Source organism: Anguilla rostrata, chromosome 1, assembly GCF_018555375.3.
Source record: "Anguilla rostrata isolate EN2019 chromosome 1, ASM1855537v3, whole genome shotgun sequence".
In the NCBI taxonomy this organism is placed as follows: domain Eukaryota; kingdom Metazoa; phylum Chordata; class Actinopteri; order Anguilliformes; family Anguillidae; genus Anguilla; species Anguilla rostrata.
In genome coordinates this window covers 6,668,846-6,681,673 of record NC_057933.1, presented here as the reverse complement: position 1 = coordinate 6,681,673, position 12,828 = coordinate 6,668,846, and the positions used below count along the sequence as shown (strand labels likewise).

Sequence of the window (12,828 nt, the reverse complement as noted above, 5' to 3'; positions counted from 1 at the left end):
ACAAGTTGCGCTGTGTGTACAGAATCAACAAGAACAACTGTATGCAAAAACTGAATGGAAGTAGAAGGAGCGGGTTCTAAACCGAAAATAAGATTAAACCCATTTGATCAAACAAATTTTGAAAACAAATATATTTTTTGCGATATTATGTTCGAACTGTACTCATTTTCAAACAATATTGTTAGGATGTTTCATTGGGTTGTTTCTCTGCTACGAGTTAACGAAACCTAACTTTATAAAGTACCTATCCATTTTTTTTCACATTACACAAAATACGGAAAATTTACAGGCCACGGTAATGTTGCATGAATAAATTAGAATATGGCCCAAAATATGGGCATGTGATAGAATGACGGTGAAATACACCCATCTAGAACTCATTAAAATACCTGTGGCACTTTTTAACTGATAAGCGCATCTTCATGATCGATGACTTTGACATTTGCTACGCAGGAAGCAGCATTTCCGAGTTTAATGCGATTCCACAGAAGTATACCGCGGATAAGCACGAGGGGGCGCTGCAAGCAACAGACGGAGGTATCAGACCTGTTCGAGCATATATTATATAGGTATGTGGCATGCCCCCGCCAAGGCGTAACTTGGCGGGATGGCATACCTGCCATCCCAATACCCCCGTCGTTCTTCATATTTCACAACCGAGCAGCTGTCGTGTTTGCCATTGAAAAACTGGTTTGAATTTTGTTTCAAGACGCTCGGAATAATGTACAGTCCATTTTTGAACGGGTTTATTCCAGATATTATGAGGATTTGCGTCATGATGGGGTACTGAGCTAAACGAGGGGTTATTTCCAAATGAGTCATAATTACATACTGTAGCAATTATATATGAATAATATATGTAAAATCAACATGGGAAATATGTTTTCAAGCGTTTATTTTACATTTCATAACATAAATGAAATGTGTTCAGGACTAAAAGCAGAAAGTCTCATTAAAAAGCATGATATGGCAAATTATTTTAATTATTATTACATTAAGATTCATGTTTTTGATTTCACGTTTCTTTTTCGATTGTAGGTTATGATAGTGTCCATTGGGTTCCTGGGTTTTGTAGTGCTTTGTGTATATGATACACTTGATTAAAAAAAAATTATTATCTATAATATTATTCATTTCTTTCCTCGATATCCACGCTAGGCGGAACAAAGATCACGTGTTCAACTAACATAGACTGAAATTAATGCGGTGGGTCATGAACTTGGTATAGAATACACTCAAAACCCATCTGGATACCATCTACTAAAATAGGCTATCTACCTTAACCTTCTACATGTTTATGTTATTCTGTTCTACTAAAGGTGAATGGAGTTCGTATAAATATGACATATTAGTATACATATTATATACAGCACATCCCAATATTAATTTATATACCCTGTACAGACCTGGAGATCACATTATCCACCCCTCTCGGGGCATGTCTTACAATGGCAGTGCTGTTGCGCGTCCCTGATTGGAGAAGGCCTTCCAGTGCCCGCGCTGTCCTGAAGGTGCTGAGGGTGTCGTCACACTGATGAGGCGAGCTTGATAACGATGGGTTATCTCTTGTCGGTTTAGTAAAATTATATCATCAGCTTGCCGGTATAAAAGTGTCTTCATTTTTATTCAGACATTTCCAGTTAAGGTGCTCCTTAATAGCATTGTTCTTACTTCTCTGCTTTAGTACTGATTTGTTTTACTTGGCGAGTTATATCAAGCTAGTTTAATTTGTCATTAGGAACTAGCTAGCTCAAAGCTGACTAGCCCAGGTAACCAGCTTGTTAGCTCGCAATTTAACGTGCTGACTGGTCATCGTTTGCATTTAACAAGCTCGGGTAAGGCTTTTATATATCACAGATTCAATTTATAGCTTAAAAAATATCTATTGCAAGGTCATATTTAATGCTGAGTTTTACTTGTCTGTGAGTTTGACTGGATGACTAACATTAGCTATTTCAGTGTATAGCGGAACCTTAATTTGGTGATAAACGTCAGGTCAAGTTATCGTTGACTAATTTAGCTTACTGGCTAACGAGGTTGCCCATTTTGAGAGCTTGGTCGAATTTTCCGGGACTTGGGAATGCTAGGATGGGTGAAAAGTAGGCTAATTGACAACAAATCTGACAGAAATTTAAAAAGGGTCCATTGCCATTGCTTAAAACTTAAGTGGTTGTATGTTTAATACAAGTTTGAAGTTGTAAGCTAGTTAAAAAGAAGTTTAGTAGTAGCCAGTCCAAGTAGGAATCTGCCCTACGTAGCTAGAAAGCTAACGTATGAAATCTAATATTGCTGTATTGTAGGTAACTACGGCAGTCTTATTAAGACCGACTATGCTATAGCGTAACGGTGGTTGTTTGTGTGTAACATTTTCAAGGGCAAAACAGCATGATGAAGCACACATACAGCTGGTGCCAGACGCCCCCGTCCGTCACAGTGCGAATCAAACCCACAACCCGCACCCTGCAGCTCCGGAGAACCCTCTGGCTGAAGAGGCCTAACCAGCAGGAGGGCCGGGCCCCACCGGGGAAGACCCACAATATCAGGGGCCAAGAGGAGGCTCTCCGTGACAGAACAACCTGGGGCCCAAAGCTTGTCATTCAGCGACAAGAAATGGCTGCTTTCTTCAAGCTCTTTGGTAAATTGAAATTAATTTATTTCACAGAGGGAGTACAATTAATTTGTGAAATGGAACATTTACTCCTAATTTTTTTTATTGGACTATTGGCATTGTAAATGAGATCAATTTATAAATGTTTTTTTTTTTCCACTCAACCATGGGGGCCATCACTTTTCATACTCATGATAGATAACCTCCAGCTCTACGAAAACCTTTGGACGTGCATACATTTTTTATAATTCTGTCAAACATGAGAAATTGTGAATCTTTATCTAATTAAAGGACTGGCCCTCAGCTGGACCTGCTCAGACTTTAATGCTCTGACAGCACATAGTTGATAGTTATTTGGACCCTATTTACATTAAAAAGGGCATAATTTATGGCTTGTACCCCTCCAATAATATAGCAAGATGATTTGAAAAAGAAATAATAAAGATGGAGATTTCATGTTATGATTGGGATGTACTGATCATTAGTGTGAAGTAGTGTTTTATATTATTGTTCAGAAACTAAGTTGCTTAAACGGTTGCTGCTTACTTTGTTTCCAGATGATGATTTGATACAGGATTTCCTGTGGATGGACTGCTGTTGTAAGATCACAGACAAGGTAAAGGCAGTGTGTAACGCAAGTTGCTTTTCGTTATAAATAAAGCACCGTGACTTCATTCACACACCCTCTACGGTGCACGGAATCAAGCTGCGATTTGCAGTGAATATCAGCCTGTGAAATCGCAGAGAGTAGGGGTTCCCCGGTGTCCTGGCTAAAATCCCAGATCTGGCTCTCCCAAAAACTTGCCACCTAATCATCCCCTGATTTAATTAGCAAAAAAAAATGTTCTCTCCCTCCAGTGGAGCTGCTCAGTGGCCAACAATGGCGGATTGTGGTTGTACTGGGCAGCTCCCAGATGTGAATGAATGTGTATGAGCGTGAAGCAGGGCGTTGCAGCAAAAGAGCATCCGTGCTCAGCGAACCTACGCTGGGTAAATGAAGGTTAAATAAATAAAAATAAATACTGCTCGTCGATCATTTCTCTCTAAATCTCAGCCGTGCAGTTTTAGTTTTGATTAAGGCCGCGGGACCGTAATTTATTTCTGAGGTGTAACTCCAGCCGTGGCACTGATGGGGCAAATATACCTCGGCTTCCCCTTATTTCAGGGTGATTTGCCTTCACAGGGGGCTCAGTGTGTTAAAGTGAGCTGTCCTAATGTGTGCTTCCTCTCTCTGACTCCTGCAGTACCTGCTGGCCATGAGCTTCGTGTACTTCAAGCGAGCCCGCTTCAGCATCGCAGAGCACACCCGAATGAACTTCTTCATCGCTTTGTAAGTCATCTGCTGACACGTGAGCTGCTATTAATTCTATTTCACTGGGATGAACATTAAGGGTTCCTATACTGATAGAACTTGGAAGCACATTGAGCTTCCAGACCATTTTTAGCATGTCTCTGTTTTTGACATTCTGTTTCAATGAGGACTAGGCCTGGGAGTAGAAACACATTAGGTGCTGCATCCAGCTAATGCGGTATTTGCCTGATTCAGTGAACATGCCCCAGAGTCCAAAATCTAATCTTGATGGTTCCAGCGTTGATTCCTACGGGGTGAGCAATACTTTGCCATTGCATTGTCCAAGGAGGATGAATTTCAGTCATCAGGCTATCTTTGTAAGATTTGATGGATCTCAACACTGTCACAGCGTAAGCTAAGCCCGCGTGCTGCAGTGCTAACGATGCTAACGGCCCCCTCGGGGATAAACCTGCTCAGGTATCTGGCGAACACCATGGAGGAGGACGAGGAGGAGACCAAGTACGAGATCTTCCCCTGGGCGCTGGGTAAGAGCTGGAGGAAGCACTTCCCAGGGTTCCTGAAGGAGCGCGACAGGCTGTGGGGACGCATCGAGTACCGCGCGGCCGTGAGCCGCCGCTGTTGTGAGGAGGTGCGTTGGGGTTCCCTCCCTCCCTCTCTCGCTCTCTCTCTCATCCTCTCTCCTTCACTCCCTCCCTCCCTCCCTCTCTCGCTCTCTCTCTCTCTCTCTCCTCCTGTCCCTCGTCAGCTCCCCTCTCTCTCCTCCTGTCCCTCGTCAACTTACTGTTTTTGGTCCCCAAGTAATACCTGTGTGTGATTGTGCTCTGCTGTGTGTTCTGTTTTGTCTGTTCTTGTGTATATGTGTCTGCGTGTGTGTCGTCTGCTTTATGTCTGTGTATTCTCCGTCCGTCTGCGTCTGCGTCGTCTGCGTGCGTGTGTTCGTATCTTCTGTGCAGGTATGCCATCTCCCTCTCCTTCCTGTGGCAGCGATCCGCTGGGCATCCACGCGTGCGCAGCGCGTACGGCCGACCTGCCCTCCCTCGGCCTCCCTCCCTCCACCACTCCTCTGTCGCCACCCTCTCTCTCTCAATCTCTCTCTCTCCCTGTCCCTGCAGGTCAGCTGCACCCCTAGATCTCTCACGTCAGCTGTCCAGCAGTAATGTGACAGACTGTACATTGTGTATTGTGGTTACCCGAAGTAATACCTGTGTGTGATGTGTATGTCTATGTGTCTGTGTCTGTGTGTATCTGTGCGTGTGCAGGTGATGGCCATCGTCCCCTCTCACTTCCTGTGGCAGCGGGAGCGGGCGGAGCACCACAGCGGGGCGCAGCGGCAGTACGGGGACCGGGACGAGGTGCGCCTGCCCCGCGGGCCCTCCGCCACCCCCACCCACTGCCTGCTGTGCGCCAAGCAGAGCTCCCGCCTGGACCCCGGCCTCTCCTCCTCTTCCTCCTCCTCCTCCAGCTCCTCCCACTGCGTGCTGTGCGCTAAGCAGAGCTCCTGCCTGGACCCTGGCCTCCTCAGCTCCTCCTCCTCCTCCTCCGGCAGCTCCTCCCCGATGCCCTTCCCTGGCTCCCTGTCTCTGGAGACCACCCCACCTAGGGGCCCGGCTCCCAGGAAGCTGTCCCGACGGACCAGGGCCCAGCCGTCCGGCGACAACACAGGAGCGGCCACCAGGAGGCACTGTTCCCCTGCAGGTGAGCCAGGACTGTGTGTGTGTGTGTATGTCTGTCCCAACTTTGGCCCTTTAAGGTGTGAGATCACAAACGTGATTAGAATGTTTTTAACTGAACATTCTAATGCAGATATAACAATGGCTACTGGTAACTGGAAGAAAAGAAGTTCTAGAACACCGATTTTGGAAAAAAAACATTCCAAAAAACCTACTCTTTAAGGGGTTAGTTCACTGTGTAATGCGCAGGCTTAAGGCCATGCTGTCTAGAATACAATCTTGACCTTCGCCAGTGCTGGCTGTGGTCTACACTTCTGGGAGAAATCTAAACTGGGGGATGGCTCTAAGTTCATTAATTGGCTCAATCATTTGTGTGATCTGATAATTTATCATTATTAATTGACAGCTGATTCTTCCTGTGTCTTTGTACCAATATGAAATGTATTACTGTAATCTATTGCACAAATGAACTGCCATTGATGTATAGAGATAATTAGCTAATTGAGTCTGTGTAATTGGTCTGAACAAATACCTGCACACTGGTCTTCCTGGAATTGAATTTTGCTCCTCTGAAATGAATAATAGACTACCTGCCATTTTGTTTCTGTCTGTCCTGTGTGTGCTTAGGTAATGAGGATCCCTCCATGGACTGGATCAATGAGGAGTAGGATCTGGCCCAAACATTGTCCTTCAGTCCCCCTTTATCCAATCACCCAGTCCTGTGTCATCCCAGTCAAACCACTGACTGCCATGCACTCTTTTATAAGTGCAGAAAAAAGTGAGAGAAAATATTGAGCATTGAACCATCTCAGCAAAATGTCCCCTTTACAGTACACTAAGTTATCCGTTTGGGTTTGGACTTGAATGTACAGCAGATTTACTGTGTGAATGAAAGAGATGTGTGTGTAACAGCAAAAACAAGTCTTTTATGTCTGGGGGGGAAGTGTACATTTATTTTTAGGCACACAAGTTTGAAAGATGTGTGTTAAAATGACTATTTGTTGCCTGAAGTGCACATGCAGTTTTGGGCTGCATTGCACTTTGAACGCTGTTTGCATCAAGCAATTTTTACTTATGTTGTGTTCTTGTACCCCTGAGCCAGTTCAGATGAGCAGTGTCAATCGGAGAACTATCTCACGAACGGTAACTGGAAGAACTATGAGATTTGTTTGTGAAGCGAAACTGTTGTGTGTTAAAACCTAGTGCTAAGACGATGGCTGGCGAGGAGGGGGGGGGGGCTGTTTTGTCTTTCACGGTATGATATGTAATATGTGAGGAAAAAGTGTTAAATTAATAATTAATAAAAGACTGGTAGCTCTTAATGTGCTTGCCATCATTTCAGACATATTTCTACAGAGTCATGCTGGAGGAAACTCCCATCTCCACAGGTAGGCTTAACCATAGCTGAAGTTCCCAGTGTTTGCCCTCTCAATTACATCCAGTTTAAAGTACCACAGCCCTGGCAGCAGGTCTTACAGAGAAATTATTAACATCATGAATCGTGTTAAAATACAAATTGACTGCAGAGAGAGAGAGAGAGAGAGAGTGAGCGCTATTTACATTCGTTTAGCACGGAAAGGACAGTCCTACTAGTTGTGATTTTTATCCTGAGGGAATGTGAATGCAAGCAAAAGGAAACACAAAGGTGGCACTGATTAAATGGGCATTTATTAAGAAAAGTACAAAGCGGTATCTTCAGATGAAGGTCTTCTGTTACCCCCTGGAGGCGTGCGGTGCGAGGCTATTGAAGCAGAAGTTATGGGGGCAAGACCTTCCGCAGTTTCACCAAGAAGGCTGAAACAGAGAGAAAACACATTCGGCTGTTACTGAAACACTTGCACGTTTAAGTGTTGATATTTCCAGTGGAATTTTGAGCAGATTAATCTTGTTCCTCGTTTGAGGGACACAGTCAGTGTGCTTGCTTGACTTACTTCATCAGTTGCATGTACTGTGTATATAGTATAATGTTAGTACAGTGTTTCTCAACCCTGGTGCTAGGGGCCCACCGAGTATGCTGGCTTTTCTCTCTTGATCAATTAAGGCTGCTGAAAATGTGTTTATAATTGTGTGGTTCGACTGATTTTAACACAGTGCAGGTTTGGCTTGTTGCCATTTGCTGTCTGCAAACTCCATTCATTTCACACAGATGGTTTCAGGTTTCTACGCTCAGTAAATAGGACCCAACTGATTTCTACTGTCAGTAACGGTAACTATCAATTAAAAATGACAGTTAATTAGAATAATTTGATATAGCACTTACAGCACAGTAAATGAAAGCACAAGTTGGCCTGACCTCCTGGGGTGTGAATATGGAAAATTTCCTTTTCATGACATTCATAGCTATTTCTGACATCCCCAATGACCATGGTGGAGAAGCACTGATGTAGTGCATTGTATAGTTACAAAAACACCGGGCTGCCCTACCCTTTTCCTGGAAGTCTAGCGTCCTGTAGGTTTTCATTTCAACACTAATTTGGCACATCTGATTTTACTAATTAGAAGCTGAACAAGACCTCTAGCTGTTGAAAGAGGTGTGCTTTGTTAGGGTTGCAGGACAGTAGATCTCCAGGAAGAGGGTTGGGCAGCCCTGCAGCAGCACGTGCAGGTAACCCTGGTAACGGTGCAAGCTCTGAGATTCCACAGAATTGCACCCCCTCACCTGTGTGGCTGCCCTGTTCGGGGTGGGGGCGGGCGATGTACGGGAGAGCCCCAAACGGCCTGATCTCATTGGTTCTGGACTCCTCTGAAAGTAGAAGAGAGGTAGTGATGTAACGGAATCGAATGCGTCTGCGCAGAAATGCGTCCCGTCATCGCAGTGTAGCTCACTCAGACACCTGCATGAAACAGCTATGGGGAAATGCCCTTCTGCATGAGCTGAACATGCAGGGACCTGTGACCTGACACCTGTGGCAAGAGCTCTGCTCTTTGGGCTTAGCTCCGCCCCACTGCCACGCCCATCTCACGTTCATACTGATGCATGCCGACTTCTAACGGCCATACAAGTCTTAATGTGTCATAACGCGAGGAAGGTTCTTGTGGGTTGCAAAAGGAATCCCCTTTGTGAGCAAATAAAATGAATAACCGAAAATCATAAGTGCCGCGTGCTCTTGTGTTTCTTCTTTCTTATTTCCCAGTTTATCCTCCAATTTCCTCCTAATGAGCGTACCGGCACCTCGCTCTTCGTCCGGCCGAGCCTCCTCTTCCTCCTGGTTTCCCTGTGAGGGCGCGATTCGGGTGACGTGCTTCCCGTCCCTTCTCTGGACGGCCGGGGCCAGCAGCCAATCCCTGAGCTGCACCTCCAGCACGCGCTCACACATCAGAGGCAGGCCGGCGAATCGGATGCCCTCCAGCAGATCGATCACCTGCGTCACGCTGTTCCACGCAGGACAGAAACTCAGCCATTACCAACTAAACGGGCGATCCTGTCGTGAATGTGCACACAGGTATTAGACCAGGGGTGTCCAATCATATCCAAAAATGCCAGTGTGGGTGCAGGTTTTTGTTGTAGCCCAGCACTACAACACCTGATTCAACTAATTAACTAATCGTGGTCCTCAATCAAGACATTGATAACTGGAATCAGGTGTCTTAGTGCTGGGCTAAAACAAAAGCCTGCACCCACACCAGCCCCTTTTGGATAAGACTGGACGCCCCTGTATCAGACTCTGATAATGAGAGCCTGTCCCTCCCTCAGGTCGGGGAGGTACTCACTTGGCCAGGTAGACGGCACACACGGCCCCGTTGTGCAGGTGTGGAAACACCACAGGCAGGACCAGGTGCGGGTTCAGCATGTCCAGAGCAATCTGTAACACACACACATCCACCAGGGCAAGTTCAAGTACTTATCTTTAATACTTAACTCTTCAGACACCAGTAGGATTCCTGCACATTGCTTACAATTTTATTTTTTAAAATGTATATTATTACCAATATTCAAAATTAAGTAGTTATTTCATATGATTTGATATTATTCTACCTGCATCTTAAAGAGTTCAACTATTTCACATGTGTATCGGGTAACCACGGTAACCACAGTGCGTGAACAGCGCTTCACACATTGACATACACACACACACACACACACAGGGCCAGGAAAAGGAGGCGTGGCCTCACTGAGTGGAACCCTTGGCCGGCGAGGAGATGCGTCGCCGCTCGGAGGTCGGTGTTGTGGAACCGGACGTTGTCAGGCCACTCCTCCCCGCGACGCAACCGCCACGCCGTACGCCAGCGGTGGTAGTTGGCCACCGCCCTCCGGTGATGGTCCTCCCTCACCTCCACACTCAACACGCTGCCACGTGCGCCAACTGCAGCAACGCACAAACGCACTTAACATTAACATACTGCAGTTAACACAGTTATACTCTGAACATGCTTCAGTAACACAGTTATACTCTGAACATTCCAAAAAACCTACTCTTCAAAGGGTTAATGATGGCTAAATGGTAACAGGGAGGTAATGGGTAAGCCGGTGTAGCAAAAAAAAATCATAGTGGTTGGGCAGATGACAGCCTGAGGTATTAAACTTGCAGGTAAAATAGACAGCCCAAGCAGAGAAGTGTATATTAATAGTGAAGTCAGAAGAACAGTGTGACTGCATCTCAGCCTCCAGGCTGTGTCACAGCAGGGGGTGCTGGGTAAGAGGGGACAGAAGAAGGCACACAGACCCGCGCGGGACAGGAACAGAGACATGGCCCCGGAACCAGAGCCTGACTCCAACACGCAGTCCCCCTCGGTGACGTCCATCATCATCAGCATCGCACTGGCGTCCTGCAGAAAGAGACAGCGACGGGCAGCCATCCTTCACAAACACAAGCCAAGCACAGACTAAACCCATAATGGGCTGAGCAACGTATGTCATCAGTCACTCACTGATTTGCACCAATCACTGCGGTTTTCTGTGACCAGCAGAATCTTTTCATTGGCTCCAACAAATCGATGGCTGATTGTAGCTCCACCTATCATAGGTTCATGAAACCTAGTGCAAGTGATGGAAGAACCAGGCTAAATTTGGCAGAGCGGCATGTGCTTGATCCAATCACTGCATTTCATTGGGGGAAGCGACCTGCAGCTCCAGCCATTGTGGGGTTCACTCTCCCATCCCTTACTACTGTAGCACTACTAGAAAGCTAGTAAGGAAATAACTGGCTAGACTGTGTATTGTAGGTGAAGGTGGAGGCTGAGGAGATCAGCAATGATGCTGTTGTGAAGGGGCGGGCTCTAAAGGTTGGAGACAGCGAGCTGGGTGTGACTGGGTTTAGGTGGGTGGTTGAGGTGTGGAGGGCCAGAGCCTACCTTGGGATAGGCGATGGTGGGCCCTCTCTTCATAAACAGCACGTACTCCTCCAGGTTGGGCCGTCGGACGAGGAAGGGCGACCCGGTGGAGCTGAGGTAGGTGGAGCCTGCGGGACGCCCCACCATGGTGCTGTGGGGGACCAGCCCCCAGGTGCTATTCAGGAGCCCCCCTTCCTGGAGCGGAAACATTTTCTGGAACTCCAACCGGCCCTTCTTGCGATACTCGGCCAGGGCGATCTCCCCGAAAATGAGGGGGCGCTCCCCTGGCAGAGCAGGAGCGGGATCCCCTCCAGCTGGGTCAGGCTTTTCCTCCTGACCAATCCCTGAGACCTCTACCTCTTCCTCAGCAGCATGCCTCTCCTCCTCCTGCCTTTCACCCAGTCGTTTTTCCTGCTGCTGTGCGTCTGTAATTCTGTCCCCCAGAACCTGTGGGGTTTCTCCTTCTGAGGCACCAGCAGCCCCCTCACCCTGGCGCGTACCCCCCTGTGTCCCCTCCACTTCATCCTCCTCTTTCCCCTCTCTCAGCTCCCACACCTCCTGGCTGAGGGTATCCTGGGGTAGCAGACGGCTGATTCTCTCCAGTGGCGATAGAGGGCGCCCTCTCCCACCCAGCCTCCCAAACGGCTGCCGTCTTGTGCGCAGCTGCTCTAGGCTGGGTTGCGGGGACTCTGGGCTGTAGCTGCCATTTCTACCATCGCTGTCATCCTGACCCCCACTCCCAATGTTCCTTAAACACAGCGTCTGAGGGAGGATTCCTCTGCCGAGAGGCTGTTTGCTGTAGCAGTGCTGTCCTCTGGTGTTTATCCAGACCTGTAACAACCGCCAGCAGGTCCGTCCCATAATCCCGCCCTCGTCAGCAGGCAAGCACTTATGGCAACAGGCGATGCAGCCGGGTTTTCTAGAATATTATCATGCGAAGACACACGTGTACAGTATTTTGGCCAGCTAGTTTAAATATGATTACTTTGGTTGGTTACGTTGTATTTGGTTGGTAAGGTACGTGTCTCTCTTGAGAAGTAGCTACCTACCTCTCTCAACATCTTGCTACAAGGTCACTCTTTTGTTCCAACACTAGTTTCATAATACAAACAATGCGTGCAATCCAGCTAGCAAAATTAAGTCAACATGAAAACGCACAAGAAACTTCATACACGACGAACCGCTGGATAGGTTAACATCCTGTTAACGGATATTTGCTGGTATTCAAAAAGAGTAAAACAGCTTCTGGTAGTTACTTAGTATAGCTAGCCGGCGAAAACTACTCAGACCCTACACTGTCAATTCCAGAACTGTAAACCTGGTCCAGCTGCAGTCAGTCGTCTTTGTCGTAGGATAAATAGAAATAGTGACGGTGCTAGTCCTTCACTACGTTTCACACCATTACAAGTTCATCCAACAGTGTTTCGCCATGCCATACACGACAGACACATGTGGAACGGAATACGTCATGATGCATGCGACAACACATACACTAGAAAAGGCATACTGCTACCAGCAGGTGGAGAAGTTTCACTGCGAGTTAGTTAGTCAGTCGTTTCCAGGTCCCCCAAGCATCTTTCGGTGACCGGTTTGAAAATACTTGTTATATGTTTTCTATCAGCTTATTATTTTATTCTCCATAGGATACATTTAATCAGCCTTTATCTTTTACTCACATGTATTAGTCACTGCCCGAATGTGTATATATAAATTCCTCTTGAACTGATACATGTAAATCTTTGTTGTTTCAAGTTCAATCATTTGACCCAAGACATAACAAAAATATACAATTAAAAAGGTGCAATTGTAACACATATACCGCATTGAACATTCAGTGACGTTCGACTCAATTTGATGTTTTCGTATGCTGAGTAGCCTACATTTGTTCTTCTTTCATTATCAATAAGAGGGTCTCAATCCTGCATACACACAGATCGTATGATTCAGTGGCATACAGACATGCTTCA

General features: G+C 46.4%; 2 protein-coding genes across 5 annotated transcripts; one reads left to right on the top strand and one right to left on the bottom strand.

The window, feature by feature from the left end:
- The first annotated feature begins 1,522 nt into the window (after nucleotides 1-1,522).
- On the top strand, nucleotides 1,523-6,912 carry spdya (speedy/RINGO cell cycle regulator family member A). Of its 2 annotated transcripts, none has more exons than XM_064306227.1 (7): nucleotides 1,523-1,835; nucleotides 2,375-2,635; nucleotides 3,166-3,224; nucleotides 3,853-3,938; nucleotides 4,377-4,548; nucleotides 5,180-5,615; nucleotides 6,218-6,912. In XM_064306227.1, the coding sequence occupies exons 2-7, from the start codon at nucleotides 2,386-2,388 to the stop codon at nucleotides 6,256-6,258; spliced, it is 1,044 nt and encodes a 347-aa protein (XP_064162297.1). In that variant the 5' UTR covers nucleotides 1,523-1,835; nucleotides 2,375-2,385; the 3' UTR covers nucleotides 6,259-6,912. The 2 variants fall into 2 exon arrangements, with proteins under 2 accessions (XP_064162297.1, XP_064162211.1); XM_064306141.1 differs by lacking the exon at nucleotides 1,523-1,835 and adding an exon at nucleotides 2,001-2,099.
- Nucleotides 6,913-7,236: 324 nt separating this feature from the next.
- On the bottom strand, nucleotides 7,237-12,817 carry trmt61b (tRNA methyltransferase 61B). 3 transcript variants are annotated; one of them, XM_064305972.1, is made up of 8 exons: nucleotides 11,911-12,817; nucleotides 10,883-11,780; nucleotides 10,255-10,357; nucleotides 9,704-9,894; nucleotides 9,302-9,393; nucleotides 8,757-8,962; nucleotides 8,250-8,333; nucleotides 7,237-7,384 (listed from the first exon to the last, which is right to left on the bottom strand). In XM_064305972.1, the coding sequence occupies exons 2-8, from the start codon at nucleotides 11,720-11,722 to the stop codon at nucleotides 7,347-7,349; spliced, it is 1,554 nt and encodes a 517-aa protein (XP_064162042.1). In that variant the 5' UTR covers nucleotides 11,723-11,780; nucleotides 11,911-12,817; the 3' UTR covers nucleotides 7,237-7,346. The 3 variants fall into 3 exon arrangements, with proteins under 3 accessions (XP_064162042.1, XP_064161963.1, XP_064162109.1); XM_064305893.1 differs by having other exon boundaries at nucleotides 10,883-12,817; XM_064306039.1 differs by having other exon boundaries at nucleotides 8,763-8,962; nucleotides 10,883-12,817.
- Nucleotides 12,818-12,828: the final 11 nt, after the last annotated feature.